This window comes from Phodopus roborovskii, unplaced genomic scaffold (assembly GCF_943737965.1).
Source record: "Phodopus roborovskii unplaced genomic scaffold, PHOROB, whole genome shotgun sequence".
NCBI classification, from domain to species: domain Eukaryota; kingdom Metazoa; phylum Chordata; class Mammalia; order Rodentia; family Cricetidae; genus Phodopus; species Phodopus roborovskii.
In genome coordinates this window covers 15,612,376-15,633,396 of record NW_026126547.1, presented here as the reverse complement: position 1 = coordinate 15,633,396, position 21,021 = coordinate 15,612,376, and the positions used below count along the sequence as shown (strand labels likewise).

Genomic DNA, 21,021 nt, shown 5'->3' with positions numbered 1-21,021 from the left:
GCTGCTCTTAGAGAACAGAGTTCAGTTCTAACCACCGTCGCTGGACAGTTCAAACCTGCCTCTAATTCCAGCTCTCTCTCTCCCTCTCTCTCACAAACACACACACACACAATGACCCAGATGGTAATGGCATGAACATACACTCACGAACACACTAATGACCCAAGTGATACACACACACACACACACACACACACACACACACACACACAGCCATTTGATGGTAGTATATGCCTTTAATGCTAGCATTCAGGAGGCAGAGGCAGGCGGATCTCTGTGAGTTTGAGGCCAGTATGGTCTACAGAACGAGTTCCAAGAAAGCCAGGGCTACGCACAGAGAAACCCTGTCTCAAAAAATAAAACAAACTGGATGGATAAATAGAAAACTGCATAACTAGAATTGCTAAAAATCCACTGAATCACTAAAACACATTCAATACGTAATACATAATCTTATTTTAATATTTTTTTCAAAATTTTCCTTATTAATGCAACCAGCATAATTAAACATAACTACACTATCTTTATAACATTACTACCCTGTGGGTGGGTGGTTTTGGTTTTTTTCTGGTGGTGGTTTTATCTACACAGTAACTAAAGTTTTTGAAGAGAAACTATACTACATAAAATAAACACAAAACTCCACAGTTACTAGAAATCATGTATATTGATCCTATCTCTATAAGATGATGTTATATTTTCCTTTTGTTTTTAGTCATAGTGGAGTACAATGACCCAATAAGCCAAAACAAATATGCTATAAAAAGATATTTTACTTTTGAAATCTGTTGGTAACTTCTTATAGCCTAAACCTGAAGGAATTGCAAACTTAAACCAGCAAGAGAAATACATGGTCTAGCACAGTTAGGACTTTAAAAAAGTGACAGTGACATTTTAGGCTAGCAAAATAACTACCTATTTGACTATATGAATTAAAGCCTATGAAAAATACTGTTTAACAAATGAAACTATTCTGAGATGGTAACACGAAGAGGAGAAGCCACCATCAGTGTGATGAGAACAAGAGCATTGATCAACAGAAGAAAGATGTTTTTCCATGTGAGAATAGCTATCAAGTAGACTTGGCCCCATTCTTAAATACTTGAAAAAGAGAAGAAAAAAATCACCAATGACACAACTTAACTTACTTGAAATATAATTGGAACTTGCAAATACTACCCATGAACCCAAGTAATTTTAGGAAAAATTAACCCAAAGAATAAAGTTCGTGGCTATTTTTAACTAAAATTACAGGATTCCAAAAACCAGTGATGAAAGACGCATTTACTCTAAAGTAATATTCTCTCCTATTACCAATGTTTTACTTTAAGATGAGCTTTAGCCCTTGAGAAACTAAGAAGATGAAAGCAGTGAAGCCAGAAAGAGAATTTATCATGACCATGCTTATCTATAACAATGTCTACAAGAAAGTGTCAACAGCAAATGCTTATTCAAGGATCTTAGCACAAAGATTTAAAAATTATTATGAAAAGCCATGGGGATTTTTTTTTTTTTACTTAAAATGTGTATCAAAAAATGTTTTAGTGGAGTGTCTAGGTAGGTTAAGATACTTGCCACCTAACAAGTCCAGTATCTATAGCCCACGTGATGGAGACTGCTAGAGACCACAGAATCATGCAGCAAGAACACAGATGACAAATCATGGACAGAGCTAATCCACCAGGATCATTTTCCAAAGGAGGAGGCCCACACATAGGGTGGTGGGAATATTTGCTTTATGAATATTCACTGTCGTTACTATAAATTTCCTTTGGAGCCTTGGCACTTCTATTCTATGGTGGGATTCATCCCCAAAACTCCAGCAGTGTTTTTCCCTATGCATTGGTATATTTGGATGACTCCTCCCCCCTCCAGCCCCCAAGCAATGTGTGATTTTGTCAAGAAAGTCATCACCACTCTCTCAACCAGGTCTTTGTATACACTTAGAAGTCTGGCTCCCTGCAGTTATCTTCCTTGGCAGAGTTGGTCATTGTTAGCTTCCAGGCAAAAAAGAATTCTATTGAGACATTCACAGATAGCCAAGGACAAGAACTATGGCATATCTAAAGTTGTTGAGCCACAGCTCTCACAGAGATAGAGAGCAAGTGTCGTGTATTCTCTCTGCCAGCAGATAGGAAAGTGCTGTCCAAAGCTAACCTCACATTAACCTTAAAGCAAGCCTATTCTTCACTTGCCAGTTTACTGATAATAGATTTGTGTCTTAAAGTTGTCATTGGGCACTGTACCTCCCTTGTCAGGTTGCAGTTTTCTCTATGGCCTTGGGACCTTATGTTGCCATGGCTACGGCTCTGCTTTTATCTCTAAGCTTAGAAATGTGGTCCTGACCAATGAAAAACTAACTCTATAATATTATCCTTTGCTTCAAACTTCTGGGAAGAGAGTTTTGGGATTAGCAGACTAGAGAGGAAATGACTAGATGAAGAAGCTGAAAGAACACAAATATAGAAGGAATGTACGAAAAACAAGTGTGTGGGAAATGAAGGAGAAAAAGATGAAGAAACATGGAGAATTTTGAAGCAGGACAGGATTATTACAATACAACCAGAACAACAAAGAGCACACAAACAGAAAGAATGCAGTGTGATTTTCCAATGCCCTCAGCCTTAGATTCTACATGTGTTGTGGTATCTCTTTTTGAACCATGAGCAAACACCTTGAGGCCAGACCTTACAGTCTTCGATAAAAGAGAATTGATTCCTTCAAGTTGTCCTATGATCTCCTCATGTACCCTTAATAGGCACATGCATGTACTCTTAATAGGCATATGCATATACAAGCACACAATTAAATGTAAGTGAAATTAAAATCTTACTGAAATGATCAGGTGATCCCAGAGTTGAAAACACACAAGTTAGGAATTGCAGTCGAACTTGAACTTCGGCACTATGGCTGTACCTACAAAGAACCATTCAAATAATTAACAGAAGGCCCCATTTCTTATTTCAAGTTTTCCTTCTTCCTTTCTTTTTCTTTCTTTCTTTCTTTCTTTTTTTTTTTTTTTTTTAAAACAGAGTCTTGATACTATAAATGAAGAATGGTCTTGAACCCAAGGAATCATCCTGTTCAATATGCCAAGCACTGGGATTACAGGTCAAGGTTACCACACCCACTAAGATCCTACATCTTGTAGTAAGATATTTAATGTTCCTAATCATAGCACATACAAAAAAAAAAAAAAAAAAAAAAAAAGCAGAAATCCTATACAGTTTATAATGCCCCATTGTCTTAATTATATAACTGTATGCATTAACAAGTTCATGAAAATTTTCAGACTATAATAAAGTTTACTTCCAAAGTTAGTTTTCTTAAACCCTTAAATTTTTTTTTAGATTTCTTTTATATGCATAAATGTTTTGCCTTGTGCCCACAGATATTAGAATAGGGCATAGATCCTGTCAACATGCACATAACAGATATATAAACCACCATGAACCCAGGTCTTCTATGAGAACAAGCAGTACTCTTAACCACTGAGCCAACTCTCCAGCCTTCAAGTTAATTTTAAGTATGTAAATAAAAAAACTCAAAGTACCCAAAAAACTATGTAAGAAATCATCAGTAAACAAAAGGGCCATTTTAAAATGATGATATCCACATAAATTAAGAGTTAACTAATGATGGACTACATGTTGTTCATCTGTAGTACACATACTGAATCACTATCCATGTAGAATTATTTAACTTTACACAGTATAAATCTAGTTCGTAAAAACTATTCTATACGAAATTGATGCTATGAATTTATTTCAAACCTAAATATTGAAATGGTTCAGTAAATGAGTTCACATAGTTTTCTAGAAACTGAGTTTGTATGCATCTGCCAAGGACCATATCCCAAGAGAAGGGAAGATTTTGACAATGACCCCAATACGACCAGTCTGAATATCAGAAATAAAGACTTTTGTTATATTACAGAAAGGAGTCATGGAAAGGTCAGCGACAGGGTAGGGAGTGAAGGTAACAACTGGACTTTCATTTGAAGAGCTCTTCAGCAACCCACTGAGCTGTGTTATGAAACTAAACCATGAGTTCTTATCTCTTTTATAGGATAAAAGAAACACTGGGTTTTGCTCAAATTGCTTTGTTAACATTCAGCAGCAGCCAGCCTAATATCTAATCTATATCCTACTTAACATCTAATTTCAACAACCTTATAGTAGGGATACTCATAATTTTCTAAGTACAATATTTCAAAATTGTTGTAGATGTTACTAATAGAGACAGAAGGTTAAAAGTTTTATTCTAGCTGGACAGTGGTGGGTCACACTTTTAATCCCAACACTCAAGAGGCAGACAGATCTGTTAATTTGAGGCCAGCCTGGTTTACAGAGCAAATTCCAGGACAACCAGAACTGTCACACAGAGAAATCTATCTCAATAAAACAAAACAAACAAACAAAACAAAACACCAACAAAATGTATTCTAAAACAGTGGTTCTTATCATTCCTAATATGAAAGTGACCCTTTAATACAGTACCTCATATTGTGGTGAGCCCCAAGCATAAAATTATTTTCACTGCTACTTCATAGCTATAAGTTAGGTACTATTATAAATCATAACTATCTGTGTTTCTCAATGGTCTTAGGAGACATCTGTGAAATGGTTGAAAACCACTTTTTTAAAGACTAAGATTGTCAGTACCATTTCTGCTTTTTAGTGGCTATTTAATGTATTGGTGCTTTTTATGAAAACAGCTGAAGTTAGGAAGTAAAATAGGAAGCAACTCACAACCTAAGATGCTATCTAGATAAAATTCAAGGCTCTTATTACTTTCTAGGCCTTAACTACTACATGGCAGGCATTTTGTAACAGAAATATTATGAGTGTGAAGGAATGGAATTTACAGGTTTTGCTTTTCACGGCTTGCTTCAGCTTTTCTCTTATACACTCTAGGACCATCCATATGGCAGGAGCCATCATGTCCAGGGGGCTGGACCCTCACACACTCATTAAAGAGCACCCACACACACAACACATGCAAAGGCAATTCAGACAAAAACAATTTCTCAAGACAGGTTCCCTCTTCCCAAATGACTTCAATTTGAATCAAGTTGATGGCATGCAAGCGTAAGGACCAAACTTTGATTCCCAACACCCATGTAAAAAGCCAGACAATTTGAGTTTGAGATCAGCCTGGTCTATATATTGAGTTCAAATCAGAGATACACAGAGAAACCCTATATAAAAATAAAAGCAAAACCAACCAAACAAATAAGCAAGCCAGGTGATCCACGTCTGTGTACTTACAATGCAAAGCAGAAGAGGTGGATTAATACCTGGGGCTCACTGTTCAGCCATCCTAAATCACTTAAAAAGCATTAAGCCCTAGCAAAAGCCTATCTTACAAATACAGCAGAGAGTTCCCAAAGGAACTATCCTTGAGACTGACCTGTCTCCAACACACACATATGTACCCACACTTGTTAACATGCACATGTACAACATAAATAAAAAGTAAACAAGTAACATAAACCACTCTCTTTGGAGTTTTAATACCAAAATAGCCTAGCTAAGTCTTTTATCTAAGCCCCAGGTCTCAAGAAATTTTCTAAGATGTTCTTATAGGAAATGAATTCTCTTTCCTATCCAACAGTTTTTCCTTGACCAAACTTCAACATTTCTATATTATAATTCCCATGATGGGTGAAAAATGAACTAAATTCATGAGATCAATAAATGAGTATTACTACACAGCCTGAGAAAACAGAGAATGTACATGAAGACAGTCCAGGTAATACTGCTCTACTTTGAATATGAATGAATATACTGATGGCACTATGTAGCACTTGACACAAAGAGTACTACTTGGTGAGATTTCACCACTAAGGGAATATTCTAAGATTCAGGCTCTATAGTGAGTTTCAAGTCTACAAAATCCTTTTTAAAATTTAAATAAGAATAAAGATTATAAGTGCTAGAAACACAAGGCTTAGACATAAACACTAGCTCCACTCTTCACTACAGGTGTGGCATTGGGTAAGTTATCTATTGTTTCCTACCTTTAGTGCTCTCATTTGTAAAATAAGACTGTCTTCCTCAAATGGACTGATGTGTTATCTGTAAAAGGTTAGCACTTAATTCTTTCACTGATTATTGTGTACACGTGTTAGGAGAAGGGGATGATGTATGCAAACCATGCATACAGTTATAAGAGGACAGATGACAATAAAGAACATATTCATCAATCACTCTCCACCCTATGTTTTTGTTTTTTAGACAGGGTCTCTAGGGCTAGAGATGTCTCAGTGGTTAAGAACATTGACTGCTCTTCTAGAGGACCTGGATTCAATCCCCAGCATGCATATGGAATAGCTCACAACTATCTGTAACACCAGTTTCAAGAACTCCCATGCCCACTTCTGGCATCTGTGGATACCAGGCATAAAAGCGATGTACACAAATCACATGCGTGTACATGAAGGCAAAACATGCAAGCACATAACGTAAAACGAAAAACTTAAAAAATATATTTACAAGTTTTTAAAAAAGAAATATTACTACATTAGAAATGATGAATGTTTACTTTTAACTAACAACAATTTCAGTAGTAAAAATTAACCAGGTCCCAAGTTGAACAACCTTACTAAAAATTATGGGAGTAACATCATGAAAATCTTGTAGTAGGTTTTTTATTTTCTTTCTCTTACAATTTTACATAAAAAGTTATACTTCTTACATATAACTGAAAGAAAGGAAAGCAGAAAATGGCTGTTAGCGAACAAGAAATCATTTACTCTACCGGAGAAAGTACTTACAATGCATGCTTTTGTCTTCCTTCTCTCATACCTTGAATGTAATATACCAGATTGTCAAAGAAAAGCTTCATCATGTTCAGTTCTTTTTCTGCCCACCTGGCCCAATTACAAGAAAATAATAATTTGAAAAGAGAAAGAGCCAGAAAACAAACAAACAACAACAACAACAAAAAAATAGCCTGAAAAAGAGAAAGTGTAAGAAATCATCAAATGTTAAGTTTTTGTTTTGATTTGATTTGACTGTCTTCTCTGTGTATGTAGCCCTGGCTCTCCTGGAACTTGTTCTGTAGATCAGGCTGGCCTCAGAATGTTAGGATTAAAGACATGAGTCAATGTGCCCAGGTGTAGCATTTCATCTTTAGTTCAAGCACACAGGAGGTAGATGCACCTCTATGAATGCAAGGCCAGCCTGGTCTACTTAGCAATTTCCAGACTAGCCAAAACTATACAATAAGATCCTGTTCCAAAACATTGTTTTAAACCATAACCTTTTTCTTTGTTCTTTTGGGAGGGAAAGGACTAGAAGATGGCTTGGTAGTAAAGAGCACTGGCTGCTGTCCCAGAGGACCCCATGTGAAATTTCCAGCACCCACATAACAGGTTACAACAATCTATTACTTCAAACCCTTCTAATCTGCACAGGCACTAGATCCATGTGATACATAAAATAAAAGTAGGCAAAACATCCATAAAATTAAGTTAAATAATTTTAAGGTAAAAAAATGAATTTATTATTACTTTATTTTTCATGTACATGGATGTTTTTAAGTGTTCAACTGTGCACCATTTGCATGCAGTGCCAAAAGGAAGGCAGAAAAGGCTGTCAGCTTCCCTGGGATGTTGCCAAATGGATGCTGAGAATCAAAGCCCAGAAAAGGAGTTTGTGTTCTTTAACTGCTGAGCCATTTGGTTTTGCTTTGTTTTGGAGACCATCTCATGAGCTCACTACAAACTACAGAACAAGGACTAAGTGAAGTAGGGCAATAAAGTGAGACTGTCTCAAAATCAAAAATGATATACAAATCAAACAAAATAGCTTAGGAGATTAGAAACTGTAAGAGATACATAATACACCAACTGATGAATAACTGGTAACAGCCAAACATAAACACTCTTTTTGCTATCAGGATAATTACCCTTGAAAGACTTATTTTAACACTCATTAATCGTAACTTCTCCGTTAAGTACAAGGTAATAATAAGGTAATGTTAAGATTATCACTATAAGGTGGTTTTGTACCACAGTCTAGTGTAAGCATTTATTTTATTGCAGATCTTTTTCAGGGGTTCTCTGCAGTGGTCACTATGATAAAAAACCTTCTCCCTAGAGTTTGAACATCAAATTGCTACAGGACTATTCTCAAACTACAAAGAAAACAAGTCTACTAACAAATAAATAATGTTCACATGATTAAAACACAGAAAAAGGTAGCAAAATATTTAAATTATGAAACCCACTTTCTTTCCATAGCCACAGCAAAATTTACTACAAAGCATAATATAACTCTCAAAAAAATTTTAAAGTATTTTGTATCTTTTGTTCACTTACATTGTAATCCAATGTGTATCATAACTGCTACCAAACTGCTGAAAAGTACCAAACAGTTTTGGAAGAAGACGAAGAGAGATCACTACTGATCTGAAACAATAAAAGCACATATTCACAGAGTAAAACAAATAACTCTAGATTGTACAGAAATCTAGTCCTTAAGAATCTTAAGTGTAAAAGTCTTAATGTATTTTACATAGAAATATCGTCTTACAAAAATAAGTTTGTTTCTAATATCTATTTATGTTTGCAGGCAAAAATTCAAGTTAACATAATGTTAAGAAACAGATGTGGTAATGCATGTCTTTATTTCCAGAACTCAGGAGGCTGTGAATTCAATGTAAGACTGGTCTACAAAATAAGTTCCAAGCCACTCAGGGACACACAGAGAACCTATCACAAAACAAACAAAAAAAAACCCCAACTAAACAAAGTAAAAATATCTGGGTTTAAATCCAAAGCGAAAAGACCTTTTTAAAGCATGTATTTATTCTTGAAATAATTTTTGACACTTATTATCACTTTTCCCAAATTATTATATTAACATAAAAACTGATCACCACCATTGTATGTCTAAAAAAAAAAAAAAAAGAAAAAGAAACATGAAAAGTATACTTCATATTCCAAACAAGAGCCTGAAGGGAAATGTAAAGAAAAGAGGCTGAGGAGATGGCTCAATCGCTGAAGGACTTACCTGTGTGGGTTGGGATACCACTCAATAATACACTATTTGCTAACATCTGTAAGGTCCTGGGTACAGTTCACTATGTATGTGATAAAGGCAGGTAGGAGGTTTCTGTATAACATCCTTTCTTTTATATGTTAAAAAACTATACAAAGGCACATACTAAATATATATTATAAATATATATAGTGGCTCTTTTAATTTTTTTGGTTTTTCAAGGTAGAGTTTCTCTGTGTAACCCTGGCTGTCCTGGAACTTGCTCTGTAGACCAGGCTGATCTCAAACTCACAGAGATTTATCTGTCTCTGCCTCCTAGGTACTGGAATTAAAGGCATACGCCACCACTGCCCAGACATAGTTGCTTTTACAATGAGCCAAACAACTTAAAGGAAAGATTTCCTTTCCTTTTATTTATTTATTTTTTAATAATTTATTTAACATTATTTTATGGGCATTGGTCTAAAGATGTCAGGTCTTTTGAAACTTGAGTTACAGACAGTTGTGAGCTGACATGTGGGTGCTGGGAACTAAACCTGTGTCCTCTGGAAGAGCAACTAGTGCTCTTAACTGGCTGAGCCATCTCTTCAGTCCCAAAGGAAAGATTTTCAAGGAATATAAAACTATTATGGCACAAAATAGTTTGAAAGATGAAGGCAGAAAAAAAAATTAAAACCAAAAACTATTAAATAGAACTAAAGAGGAATACACCACACTGATAGAAACTAAATAGTAGAACAGCAATGAAGATAATGTCTAATAACGTCTAAGAACTAAATGAATATTTAGAATATTTAAAACCTTTAAGTGTTTTCGAAATAGTCAAACATGTTTTCCAATAAAATGGCTCAGAAAGAAAAAAATTACTTATCAAACAAGCCTAATGACCTGGGTAATAACCTATGAGCCACTAACCCTGGTTTATGTGCTGGACATTAAATCTAGGTTTGTACAAACTAAGCAAGCACTCTATCACCTATTCTGTATCTACAGTTTAAAATCTAGAATTGTTATCAAATAATTATCTCTCAAACTTCATGAAGAGTAACTGGCTTTTACACATTATTATGCCTGTCTATCTGCCAGCATTTGTACACTCACATTTGAACCAAGGCATGTATGTGAACATTAATGGATAACTTAAGAGGTGTAAGCACAACATGGGTCCTGGAGCTGAAACAGACCTGCAGGCTTAGCAGCATATGCTTTTATTCATTGGCTCGTGTGTGTGTGTGTGTGTGTGTGTGTGTGTGTGTGTGTGTGTGTGTGTTTTGACACGCACACGCATGAGGCTGGTAATAAAAAAAAAAAGGCCTAGCATATGCTAGGTATATACTCTATCACTGTACATCTCCAGGCCCCATCAATGGTTTTATTTTTCCTAAAAATTTACCTAAAATAGAACATACCAATTTCACTTGTCTTTACAAAAGTAAAATCAATGAGAAACCACAAAGGACAGTATTATGATAAATCACAAAAGCAAATTTAAAAACTGTTTATAGAATAAAATTGAACATAGCTTTAAATAAGAGGAAGACAGGCAGGAGAGACTGCTACGTGGTTAAGAGCCCTAGATGCTCTTCCAGCACTCAAGTAAAAGATAGCTCAGAACCATGTGTGACTCCATGTGTACGGCCATACCGTGCCTGATCTCGTCTGATCTCGGAAGCTAAGCAGGATCGGGCCTGTTTAGTACTTGGATGGGAGACCATGTGTGACTCCAATTCCAGGGGATTCTACACCCACTTCTGGCCTCTACAGACACTAGGCATGGACATGGTAAAAACATAAAAACAGGAAAATCACTAATACACATAAAACAGCAATAATAAACTTTCTCAAAAAAAATTTGTGTGTGTGTGTGTGTGTGTGTGTGTGTGTGTGTATGTGTGTGTGTGTATGTATGTATGTAACTCAAATGCCACAAGACATGTATGGAGGCCAGAGAAAAAGAGAATAACTTTTCTAAAGTCTATTCCCTTCTTACCCTACATTGGCAAAAAGGAACAAAGTCTTGACAGTGGCAGCACCTTTACTCACTGGCCCTTGAGGGCTGGTGTTCAAAAGACTGCAACAAGGAAGTTGCTCTGCTACATAAGAAACCACTATCCAGCAGGTAATTTTAACTGGTGTAGTGCCAGATGTCATAGAAGCGTGTACATCATGTCAGAGGGTGGATCTCTTTCTGGTCTCACTCTTCACGCTGGCAGAAACAAGGTCTCTCTATATAGTTCAGACTGGCCTCAAATTCACAAGCATCCTGTCTCAGCCTCTCAAGATCTGGGATTACAGGTGTGGATGACAATAAATATTATTTTCTACCATTTTTCTAGATAGGGTTTCTCTGTATAGCTATGGCTGTCAGGGCATGCACTCTATAGACCAGGCTTGCCTTGAACTCGAAGACCTGCTTATCTCTGTCTTCGAAGTGCTGGGATTAAAAGTGTGCGCCACCAGTGGCCAATTTACTACCTTATAAAAAAAAAAAAATCTATTTTACTAGATTATGAATGACATAAAAACTTTATATAATAAAAAAAAAAACCTTTATATACTTTAGGTACTCAACTCCATAAGTTCCTAACCTCATTCTTTTATACACGATAGAAGCTGAGACAAAAAAAAAAAAAAAAAAAAAAACCCTCATCTCCTTAAATTGTTTCTAAAATACTTGCATTTTAAACTAAATTAATTTCATTTATTTAACTTCTTTTAATACAACATGAGAAAATTCAAGAACATTTAAACGAAATTTGAACAAAATATCCACTACTGTGTTCCAAGTATCAAAAAAAAAAAAAAAAAAAAAATGAAAGTACCATAATGAATCAAATTATTTAGAAAATATACTCTAATCATTAAGAAAGGTTATATATTACTAATTTTTTGTTTATGTTAGTGAGGAACTGATCTGGATGCTCAATAAAAAAAAATAACTACCATTAAGAGATAAAGTGTTGCCCTTTAAGAAAAATGTCCCCAAACAGAACACAGAAATCACAACAGCTGAGAGATAACTGTATACACATTAAATACTATGAAAACAGCACACCCATTCTGCACAAGGGCACAGGAAGAACTATTACTCAACAAGGAAAAATTTAAATCTTCTTTACCTGTTATTCCCTAAATTCTCAAGGCAGCCTTCAATGAATCTCATTCGAATCTGTCTATCTGTAAACCAACAAACCAACGAACAGAGAAGTTTCTCTGCCTCATTTATTAATCCTTCAGAAAGATTAACCTGCAAAAAATGTATACAGTTATTGCTTATCGTGATTGCATTTTACTGTAAATTTTGTATCTTTTGGATTTATTATACAACTTACTGCATCATCATCTTGCACTATATCCCATAATAAAGTGTTTCCTTTCTTGCAGACATTATCCAAATTAATGTCTGTCACGGCATTACTGTTAAATTGATGTTTATGGACTGCGGGTCCTAAAAGGACAAAAGATCACACATTATAGAGGAGGGCAGCTGAGTGTAGTCAGAAATTATTAACAATGTACATTAGCAAATCCAAATAAAAGTTTAAGAATAAACTGAGGTGATAAAGTATTAGCATAATTATTTCATTAATGAATGAACATCAATGTCTGTTTATAATTAAGAATAAAGTGAAATAGTTTTATTTCTATTGTCTCTACTATTTTAATAAATATGAATGTATCATATCAAAAGAACTGTATGAATACCTGAAACTATTATGAGGCATACATATAACTTATCTGAAATAAGACCTTTATCACTGGACATTCTGGTAGATGCCCTTTATAATCATTTTTAAATCCTTAGTTTTGGGGTTTTGGGTTTTTGGGTATTTGGGGGAGGGGTTGTCTGTCTGTCTATCCATCCATCCATCTATCATTCCATCCATCCATCCATCCATCCATCCACTATTTCCCCTCCTTCCTCTTCTCCCAGTCCCTCCCATATCACCTCCCTTCTTCTTCCCCCATCCACTCCTCCATTTCTATTCACAGATGGGCAGGCCTCTCCAACCAAACATGGCATATCAAGTTGAAGGCTTGATGAGGCAGCCCAGTGTGAGGGTATGGGTCCCAGAACCAGAACAAGAGTCAGAGACAGCCCCTGCTCCCGCTGTTAGATGTTCCATAAATGAGATCCTTATCTATTGCCCTGCATAAATCTCAAGTCCAAGTGGATCAAACACCTCAAAATAAAACCAGATACAGCGAACCTATTAGAAGAGAAAGTGGGGAATTGCCTTGAATGCATTGGCACATTGCAAAATTTCCTGAATAGAACACCAATCGCAAAGGCACTAAGACAATTAACATACAGAACCTCATGAAACTGCAAAGTTTTTGTACCACGAAGGATACTGTCGATAGCACAAAATGGCAGCCTACAGAATGGGAAAATATTATCACCACCCCACATTAGACAGAGGGCTAATTTCCAAAATATATAAAGAACTCAAGAAACTAGACATCAACAAACCAAATAATCCAAGTAAAACATGGGGGACAGATCTAAAAAAGAGAATTCTCAAAAGAGGAGTCTCAAATGACTCAGGAACGCTTAAAAAATATGTTCAGCATCCTTAGCCATAGGGAAATGCAAATCAAAATGACTCTTTGAGATTCCATCTTACACCTGTCAGAATGGCTAAGATCAAAAACACAAGTGACAGCTCATGCAGGCAAGGATTTGAAAAAGGGTGAACACTTCTCCATCGCTGGTGAGAATGCAAACTTGGAAAGCCACTTTGAACATCAATATGGCAGTTTCTCAGAAAATTGGGAATCAATCTACCTTAAGACCTACCTATACAACTCCTGGGCATATAGCCAAAGGATACTTCGTCATACCACAAGAACAACTGTTTCCTATTTTGTTTTGTGCTGTCTTTTTAAAAAAAAGAGGAAAATGTTGAGCATAGTAATATATTGCATACTTCCAGCACTCAGAAGCACAGGCACATGGGAATTGTGTGAATTCCAGGTCAGCAAAGTTATCCAGTGAGACCCTGTGATTCCCCCACCCCAACATCCCAGGCAAAAAGAGCACCAGCTATTCTTCCAGAGGACCCAGATTTCATAACCAGCACCCACAAGGTGGTTCACACCTGTTCTGTTAATGCCAGTCCAATCTGAAACTCTCTTCTGGCCTACAATGGCAGTGCTTACACACTGTGCACAGATATACATGCAAACAAAACACCCACACACATAAAAAATAATCTTTTTTAGAAAAATGTACTGGATAATTTACTCCAAATAGTCAAAATCTTAATCAAAAGATTCTAATATAATAAATGAGACTTTGTGGCTATTATTTTATACACTTCATGAACTTCCTACTGCTGTACTTATTTCTTTAAGATTTATTTATTTTGATGTTATGTGCATTGGTGGTTTGCCTATATGTATGTGAGCCACATCCCCTGTAACTGAAGTTGTCAACCATTTGTGAACACCCCATGAGTGTTATTAGCACTTGAATCTAGGTCCTATGGAAGACAAGTCGGTGATATTAATCACTGAGCCATCCCCCCAGTCCCCCTTTGTATATTTTTCATGTCAGTCTTTAAATTTATCCATTCTGATATGTGTATAATACTAACTTATGTAGAATATACTATAATCATCTTATTTTATGAAGTAACTGTTCAAATCTTTTGTCCAGATTTTTTATTGCTGTTTTGAAGGAAGTGTTTTACTATATACTGTCCAAGTTGACCTCAGATTATTCAGCTATGGAAATCTTCCTATATTAACCTTCTGATAACCTGAGAATATAAGCACACATCACACCTGTATGTCATATGCAAATTTAACTGCTTGTTTCAGTGTGTGGGAAGGGTTCACTAGAATACTAAAACTTTTGTTAATATAAGTTTGGAGCATTAATACCTAAATTCATACAGAAAAAAGAAAAGTGTAAAAAAAACTAGATAATTAAAAGGGAAATATGTAGCCGGGCAGTGGTGGTGTACGCCTTCAATCCCAGCACTTAGGAGGCAGAGGCAGGAGGCTTTCTATGAGTTCAAGACCAGTCTGCTCTACAAGAGCTAGTTCCAAGACAGGCACCAAAGCTACACAGGAAAACCCTGTCTCAAACACCCCCCCCCCACAAAAAAAGAAAATATGTGACAAAAGAATGATAACAATTTGATAAACATGGCATCAAATTCATTCTTGTGGCCTCAAACTACTTTGAAACAATACAATCAAAACAATACTATTTCTACACTCTGATAAAGATCTTTTATCAAAATCAAATCAACCCAGTTTCCTTATATTTTAGTGCTCTATTATTCCAAAACCTAAACTGGTATATGGTGATGCTATACTATCAAGAAAAGGGTTAAATGTCTTTAAATCACTATTTCTACAAATCATTTTCCCTTTTTCTTTTTTTCTCTTTCTTCCTTATTATTCTACTCAATCATCACCCTCTTCTATTATTATTTTATTGTTTGGAGATAGAGGCTTGCTTTCCATATAATATGGGCTGGCCTCTAGTTTTAAGATTCCCTACTTAAGTGATAGGACTATAGGCACAGTTCTATCTAGGACTCTAACCTTAGTCTCCGTTCCTTAAAATCTGGTCAGGTTCTATTACTTTCTTAAGTTCAATGTAGAGTGATCTGACCAACTGTTTCTCAAACATTTGCTTAATCGGGTGAAGAACAACCTTACTATTGTAGCAGTGAACTCTTACCTTCCCAACCCTCCCTAACACCAAGCAATCTGTACCTCTGTGTTTTTAGATCAAATCACTCTAGATACTTCACAGAAATGGAATCATACACTATGTGATGATCTTTTCTGTTGTATCTAACTGTGGGTACTAAATTTCTAAAAATAAAACCTACCAGAATCACAGGATATATAATTTACTTATCATTAATAAGCATTGTCTTTCTCAGTTGAACATCATTGGATGAAAATATACTCAACAGAAGAATATTTGCTGACAATACAAAGAGCCCTTCCAAGACCCCAGTAGCTCAAACAAAAAGGCCTCATATATTCTCATAATGGAGCACTTATAGATGGTTCTACTGTGTTGACCCCCCCCCCCAAAAAAAAAGCTGTTTTTTAAGTTATTTTGTCAAAATCATTTAAACATAGCATTAACACTTTATTCTTTTTAACCATGCAATTAAATTAGTACTGATTTGAACAAGGTAATATTTACTTACTGTAGAATCTTACCTTGACTAAGATGTTCATGATAAATAGATGCTAAATTGGGAAGATGTTGTTGGAGATGAGATGTTAGTTCTGCATGTGAATTTATCTGAACTAGTTCCTCTTCACATCCAGATTCTTCACCATCAAAATCAGCCATATTTTTTTCTGATTTTGCACTGACCTGCGAGCTACTGCAACTGACATCATCTGCACTTAGCATATCATCAACCATATGTCTACAACACACAAAAAACCATACACTTAGTGATTACAGACTTCTTATTTGTTTGTTTATTTATTTATTTTGTGCTAGTGATTTAAACCCAGTTCCTATTGCAGGCTATGTGAGCATTCTACCATTGAGCTATGCCTAGTCATTGAAACAATAAACTTAATATCATCAACAATTGTTTTGCTCGTGTTTCCAAAAAAGGTCTCACTATGTAGCCATGGCTGTCCTGGAACTCACTATGAAGACCAGGCTTGTCTCAAAATCGAAGAGATCTACCTGCCTTAGCCTTCTGATTACTGAGATTATAGATGTACGATAGTATGCATTTCTATAAACTGTTGCTTTTTTATTTTAATCTCTGCTATAAGCTTTAGTACCAATTTTTACACAATCAGAAACTAAGCTGTATGTTATGTATGGTATAGGGAGGTTGAAACATCTTAACAATATGGAAAATTGACACATTTACAAAAACTACAGACTCCAACATATGATCTAGTTAATTTTATAATATATCTATCACAGGCTATAATATATGCATATTAGCATATCTCACTACAACAATTTCAAAAAAGAACAATTTTAGGTAATATTAGTAATATTTGTTATGTACTATTATATAAACTCAATTTCACAATGAGAAACTCTAAAGTTTTGTTTATATTTGTTCATGCAAGTGTATTATCTGTTAGTAGGGAATAGAAAACATTCCAACTTAAGGCAGCAATTTAAAAAGTTATTATCTGAGGAGAACTCAAATTATGGATCAGCAGTACACCATAAACTTTATAACATAAACTACACTTTTTGTTTAATCCTCAGTATCACCAAAAAACTTCAAGTCTCCAAATTCATTTCCTTCACCTCAACAAAGATCTATTTAAGTGGCACATATTTTTAACCACAGTAGGTATTTTTCAAGATTGAGACAAAATCATGGAAAAAATAAAAGTTCAGAGTCATACAAAGACTCACAAATAATACCACATTTACAGAATATAGAAACGGGTTAAGGAAAACTTCAATCATTAAACATTTAATGGTAAACATTTAAGATCTAATAATTTTGAGTCTTTTATTTATTATGGAAGTGGGTCAGTATGTAAAATACATCCAATCTTTGAAACTAAATGTACTTACTGCACTTTTGTTTTACCTCACAATATATCTGCTTTGTCGTCATCATGAGTACTGCTAGGGGCAATCTGTAATATTTACATCTATAATATGAGGTATAAGCCAAATGTCCTGATTAGCGGTGATTTGGCTCCCACAGAGATATTTAACAATGTCTACATTTTATTTTTGTTATTGTTACAAATAAGGGGCTACTGGCATCTACAAACAGGGCTGAGGATATTGCAAAACCACAAACAATATCTAGAAAGCGTTCAGACAGTTAGGAATTCAAAACAATAGAAACATCTAGTTCAAAACAGCAATAGTGTCAAGAAGGAAACACTACCTTGAGCAGGAGAAATAGCTAAGCAATTGAGAGCTCCGCCTTTTCTTCAAAGGACCAAGGTTCAATTCCCAGCCCCCACATGACACCTCACAACTACCTGTAACTCAGTTCTAAGGGATCTAACACCCTCACACAGACATACATGTAAGTAAAATACCAATGCACATAAAAATAAATCATCACAATTAAAGAAATAGACCCTTAAAGTTTTGAATGCTTCTATAATGAGAATATAAACATATATACATATAGTTCACTTAACTAAACTGAATTCTGGAAAATCTAGCAAAATAGCAAGTCTTATTTTGCAAGTCTTTCTTAGAAAATTCATCCTAATTAACCGAACATCTGTCTTCACCATCAATTCAAAAGTTATACTAACAATAAATCACAGGTTAAAAGCTAATTACACACTTGTGGCAATCATAGTAGCCCATGAAATTTTCCTAAGAAACCCAAAATAGTTTTTTTTTTTTTTTAAACTAAAAAGTGGGTTTCCCCGCATGGCAGCCATGAGAGTTTTGGTTAGTTGTTTGGTTTTTATTTTTTAAAAAGGTTTACAAGCATATTGACACTAGCCTGGAAGCCCAAGAACAGGCAGGCAGATTTCTGTAAATCTGAGGAACGCTTGGTCTACACAGTGAGAACCTATTCCAAAATGAAAAATAAGAAAAATTAAAAACCTAGTCCTACTTAATCCAAAAGTGACAGAATCACTTATCATTAAATACAATAATAAATACACTTCACAAATACAAAAAACCATTTACCACAGCTATCCTTACTATTATCCTAAAATTAGAAGGTCAATGTTTTTCATCAACATTTGAGTTTCCACAAGCAATCTTGCATGTGCTTTCATGGAATTACTACACAAAGAGTTGAAGACCCAAATTTATGCTGCCTAGTACAGTATTTGTTATGCCCATGTGACCATTACACAGGAGAAAAAGGGCTGTTTTAAATAAAGATGTATTATGATTTTAGCAATATAAACTGAGGAGAGTCAAAGATATAGCTAGGTATCAGATGCCTGCACAGAATTTGCAAAGCACTGGATTTAATTTCCAGCTCTGCAAAAGCAAACACACATGTAATATTGAATATGTAAATAGAAAATGAAAAGTATTCAGTTTTTATATTGGTTAATGTGTAGTTATGATCTTTTAAGTATTACTCACTTAAACAAAATATGTAACTAAAGTGAGCCTTTTTTCAGGAAGTCCTGTGGATTGAACTCAGGTCCTTGAGGTACACTAGCAACAATCACAGTCTTAACACTTCATTTTGCATTTTTTAAGTTGATAATAATAAACTTAACATTACCTATTTGAGAATTCTATTTGAATTTTTGCATTATATAACTCCTAAATAATATTCAACTAAAATAAATAGCAATTAAAGAAGTAATAGTACAAGAAATACAAATAGAGCATTTATTTTCAAGCATGCTTACCCATCATGATGGTGGTGGTGGTGGTGGTGGTGGTGATGGTGGTGGTGGTGGTGATGGTGGTGGTGGTGGTGGTGCTGTGGACCAATAAACTGCCGACAATTAAACAATTCATTCCCAATAGTCTCCCCAAGGAAGTCCCCACTTCGTGTGATACAAGAGTCCTGAGAACCTTGTGCTACATGAGCAGAACTCATTTCTGCCGAAATATCATGTTCTGGGTCTTCAGAGTGAGCACAGGCATCTAGCATTCGTATTCGATTATCTACAGATGGCAATGACTCAGCATTAAAAACCAGGTCCTTCCCTGTTCCACTGCTTGTCCCATTTCTCTCAGATGTGCCTTGGGATTCCCCCAAGCAAATGCCAGCTTGATTTTCTAACTTTCTATTTCGAAGTTCTGTACCACAACTATTTTTGGGAGGATTGTGAGCATGATCATCATCATCATCTTCTTCTTCTTCTTTAAGGGCTTCGATGTCTGCAATGTCTTCTGACTGCACCTCACTTCCAGGGCTGCCAGCGGACTGGCTCGCATGGCTTGAATTGACTTCATTGCTAGATCCATCACTATGGCCACTGCTGCTACCAGGACCACTGCTTCCATCTTCACCACTGTTAGCAGTCTCATCAGAACTTCCTTGCATGGATTCCTACATTTATAGACAAACATATTTAAAAATTCAGACTAGTCAGGAAGAAAGAAACTAGTACGTAGATAATGTGTTAATATAATTGAAAAATTAAATGCACATGTGCTATGGATATAGGTGGAGTGCATATGGAGATCAAGGACAGCTTGCAGGAGTTGCTTCCCTACTACTGTAGATCCAAGGGATCCTCCATTTGTCAAGACTTGGTGGCAAGTATCTTTACCTCATAGATTAGATATCATTATGCCCCACAACAAGTTTGTTTGTTTGTTTAAATGATTGTTTGGTTGGTTTTTCAAGACAGGGTTTCTCTGTGTAGCCCTTGCTGTCCTGAAAATGGAACTTCCTCTATAGAACAGGCTGACCGCAACACAACAAATTTTTTGAAAATGCTGCTAATAGTCCTGCCATATTTCTTTGAACACTACAAAATAAATATAGACCTCAAAGGCCATTCAAAGTGCTATGTAAAGAAACTCAAGTGTTGTATTCATATTCCCAGCTCAAAGATGAAACATGGCACAGATTTTCTAGACCCTATTACAGGAGACCATGCATTTACTTACCTCAGTGTCAGAGAGTCGCTGCTGCACATGTTTGGTTCTATTAATAAGCTGCTCATCCATGTCAATGTCACTGGCTCCACTCTGATGAGTATCACTGTTGTCACTACTTTGAGGACTTGCTGCAGGAGACCCTAAAATAGGTTTTTAAATTTTTATTTCTAAGTTAAAATAACATGGATTTGATAAACACCAAGCTTTGATTCCTTAAGTTATTTTTCAAAGCTTATGTTATTAAGCAGCCAACACAAGCTCTAAATTTGTTATTTCTAAAGAAGATAAACATAATCTCAATTAAAATCTAGCTACTAATGATTTAAACAAAACTGGTAAGATGAGGTATGGGGCTATAGCCCAGTGGTATAGTTGTTTGCTGTCTAGCAGGCTTAAGACTACCACAAGAGTTGAAAGCAAAACAAAAAGATAAGGTAAGATGAATATGTTAATAATCTGTCTTTCTCAAAATAAAAT

General features: G+C 35.5%; 1 protein-coding gene across 5 annotated transcripts in view; it reads right to left on the bottom strand.

The window, feature by feature from the left end:
• Usp34 (ubiquitin specific peptidase 34) overlaps nucleotides 1-21,021 on the bottom strand; it is a 186,190-nt gene that overhangs the window by 110,720 nt on the left and 54,449 nt on the right. For all 5 annotated transcript variants that reach the window (XM_051200494.1, XM_051200497.1, XM_051200495.1 and 2 more), the window contains 8 exons: nucleotides 20,554-20,684; nucleotides 19,338-19,987; nucleotides 16,206-16,420; nucleotides 12,341-12,456; nucleotides 12,128-12,255; nucleotides 8,327-8,416; nucleotides 6,779-6,874; nucleotides 2,834-2,916 (listed from right to left, as the gene is read on the bottom strand). In XM_051200494.1, coding sequence (XP_051056451.1) covers nucleotides 2,834-2,916; nucleotides 6,779-6,874; nucleotides 8,327-8,416; nucleotides 12,128-12,255; nucleotides 12,341-12,456; nucleotides 16,206-16,420; nucleotides 19,338-19,987; nucleotides 20,554-20,684 — 1,509 coding nt within the window. The remainder of the gene's footprint in view (nucleotides 1-2,833; nucleotides 2,917-6,778; nucleotides 6,875-8,326; nucleotides 8,417-12,127; nucleotides 12,256-12,340; nucleotides 12,457-16,205; nucleotides 16,421-19,337; nucleotides 19,988-20,553; nucleotides 20,685-21,021) is intronic.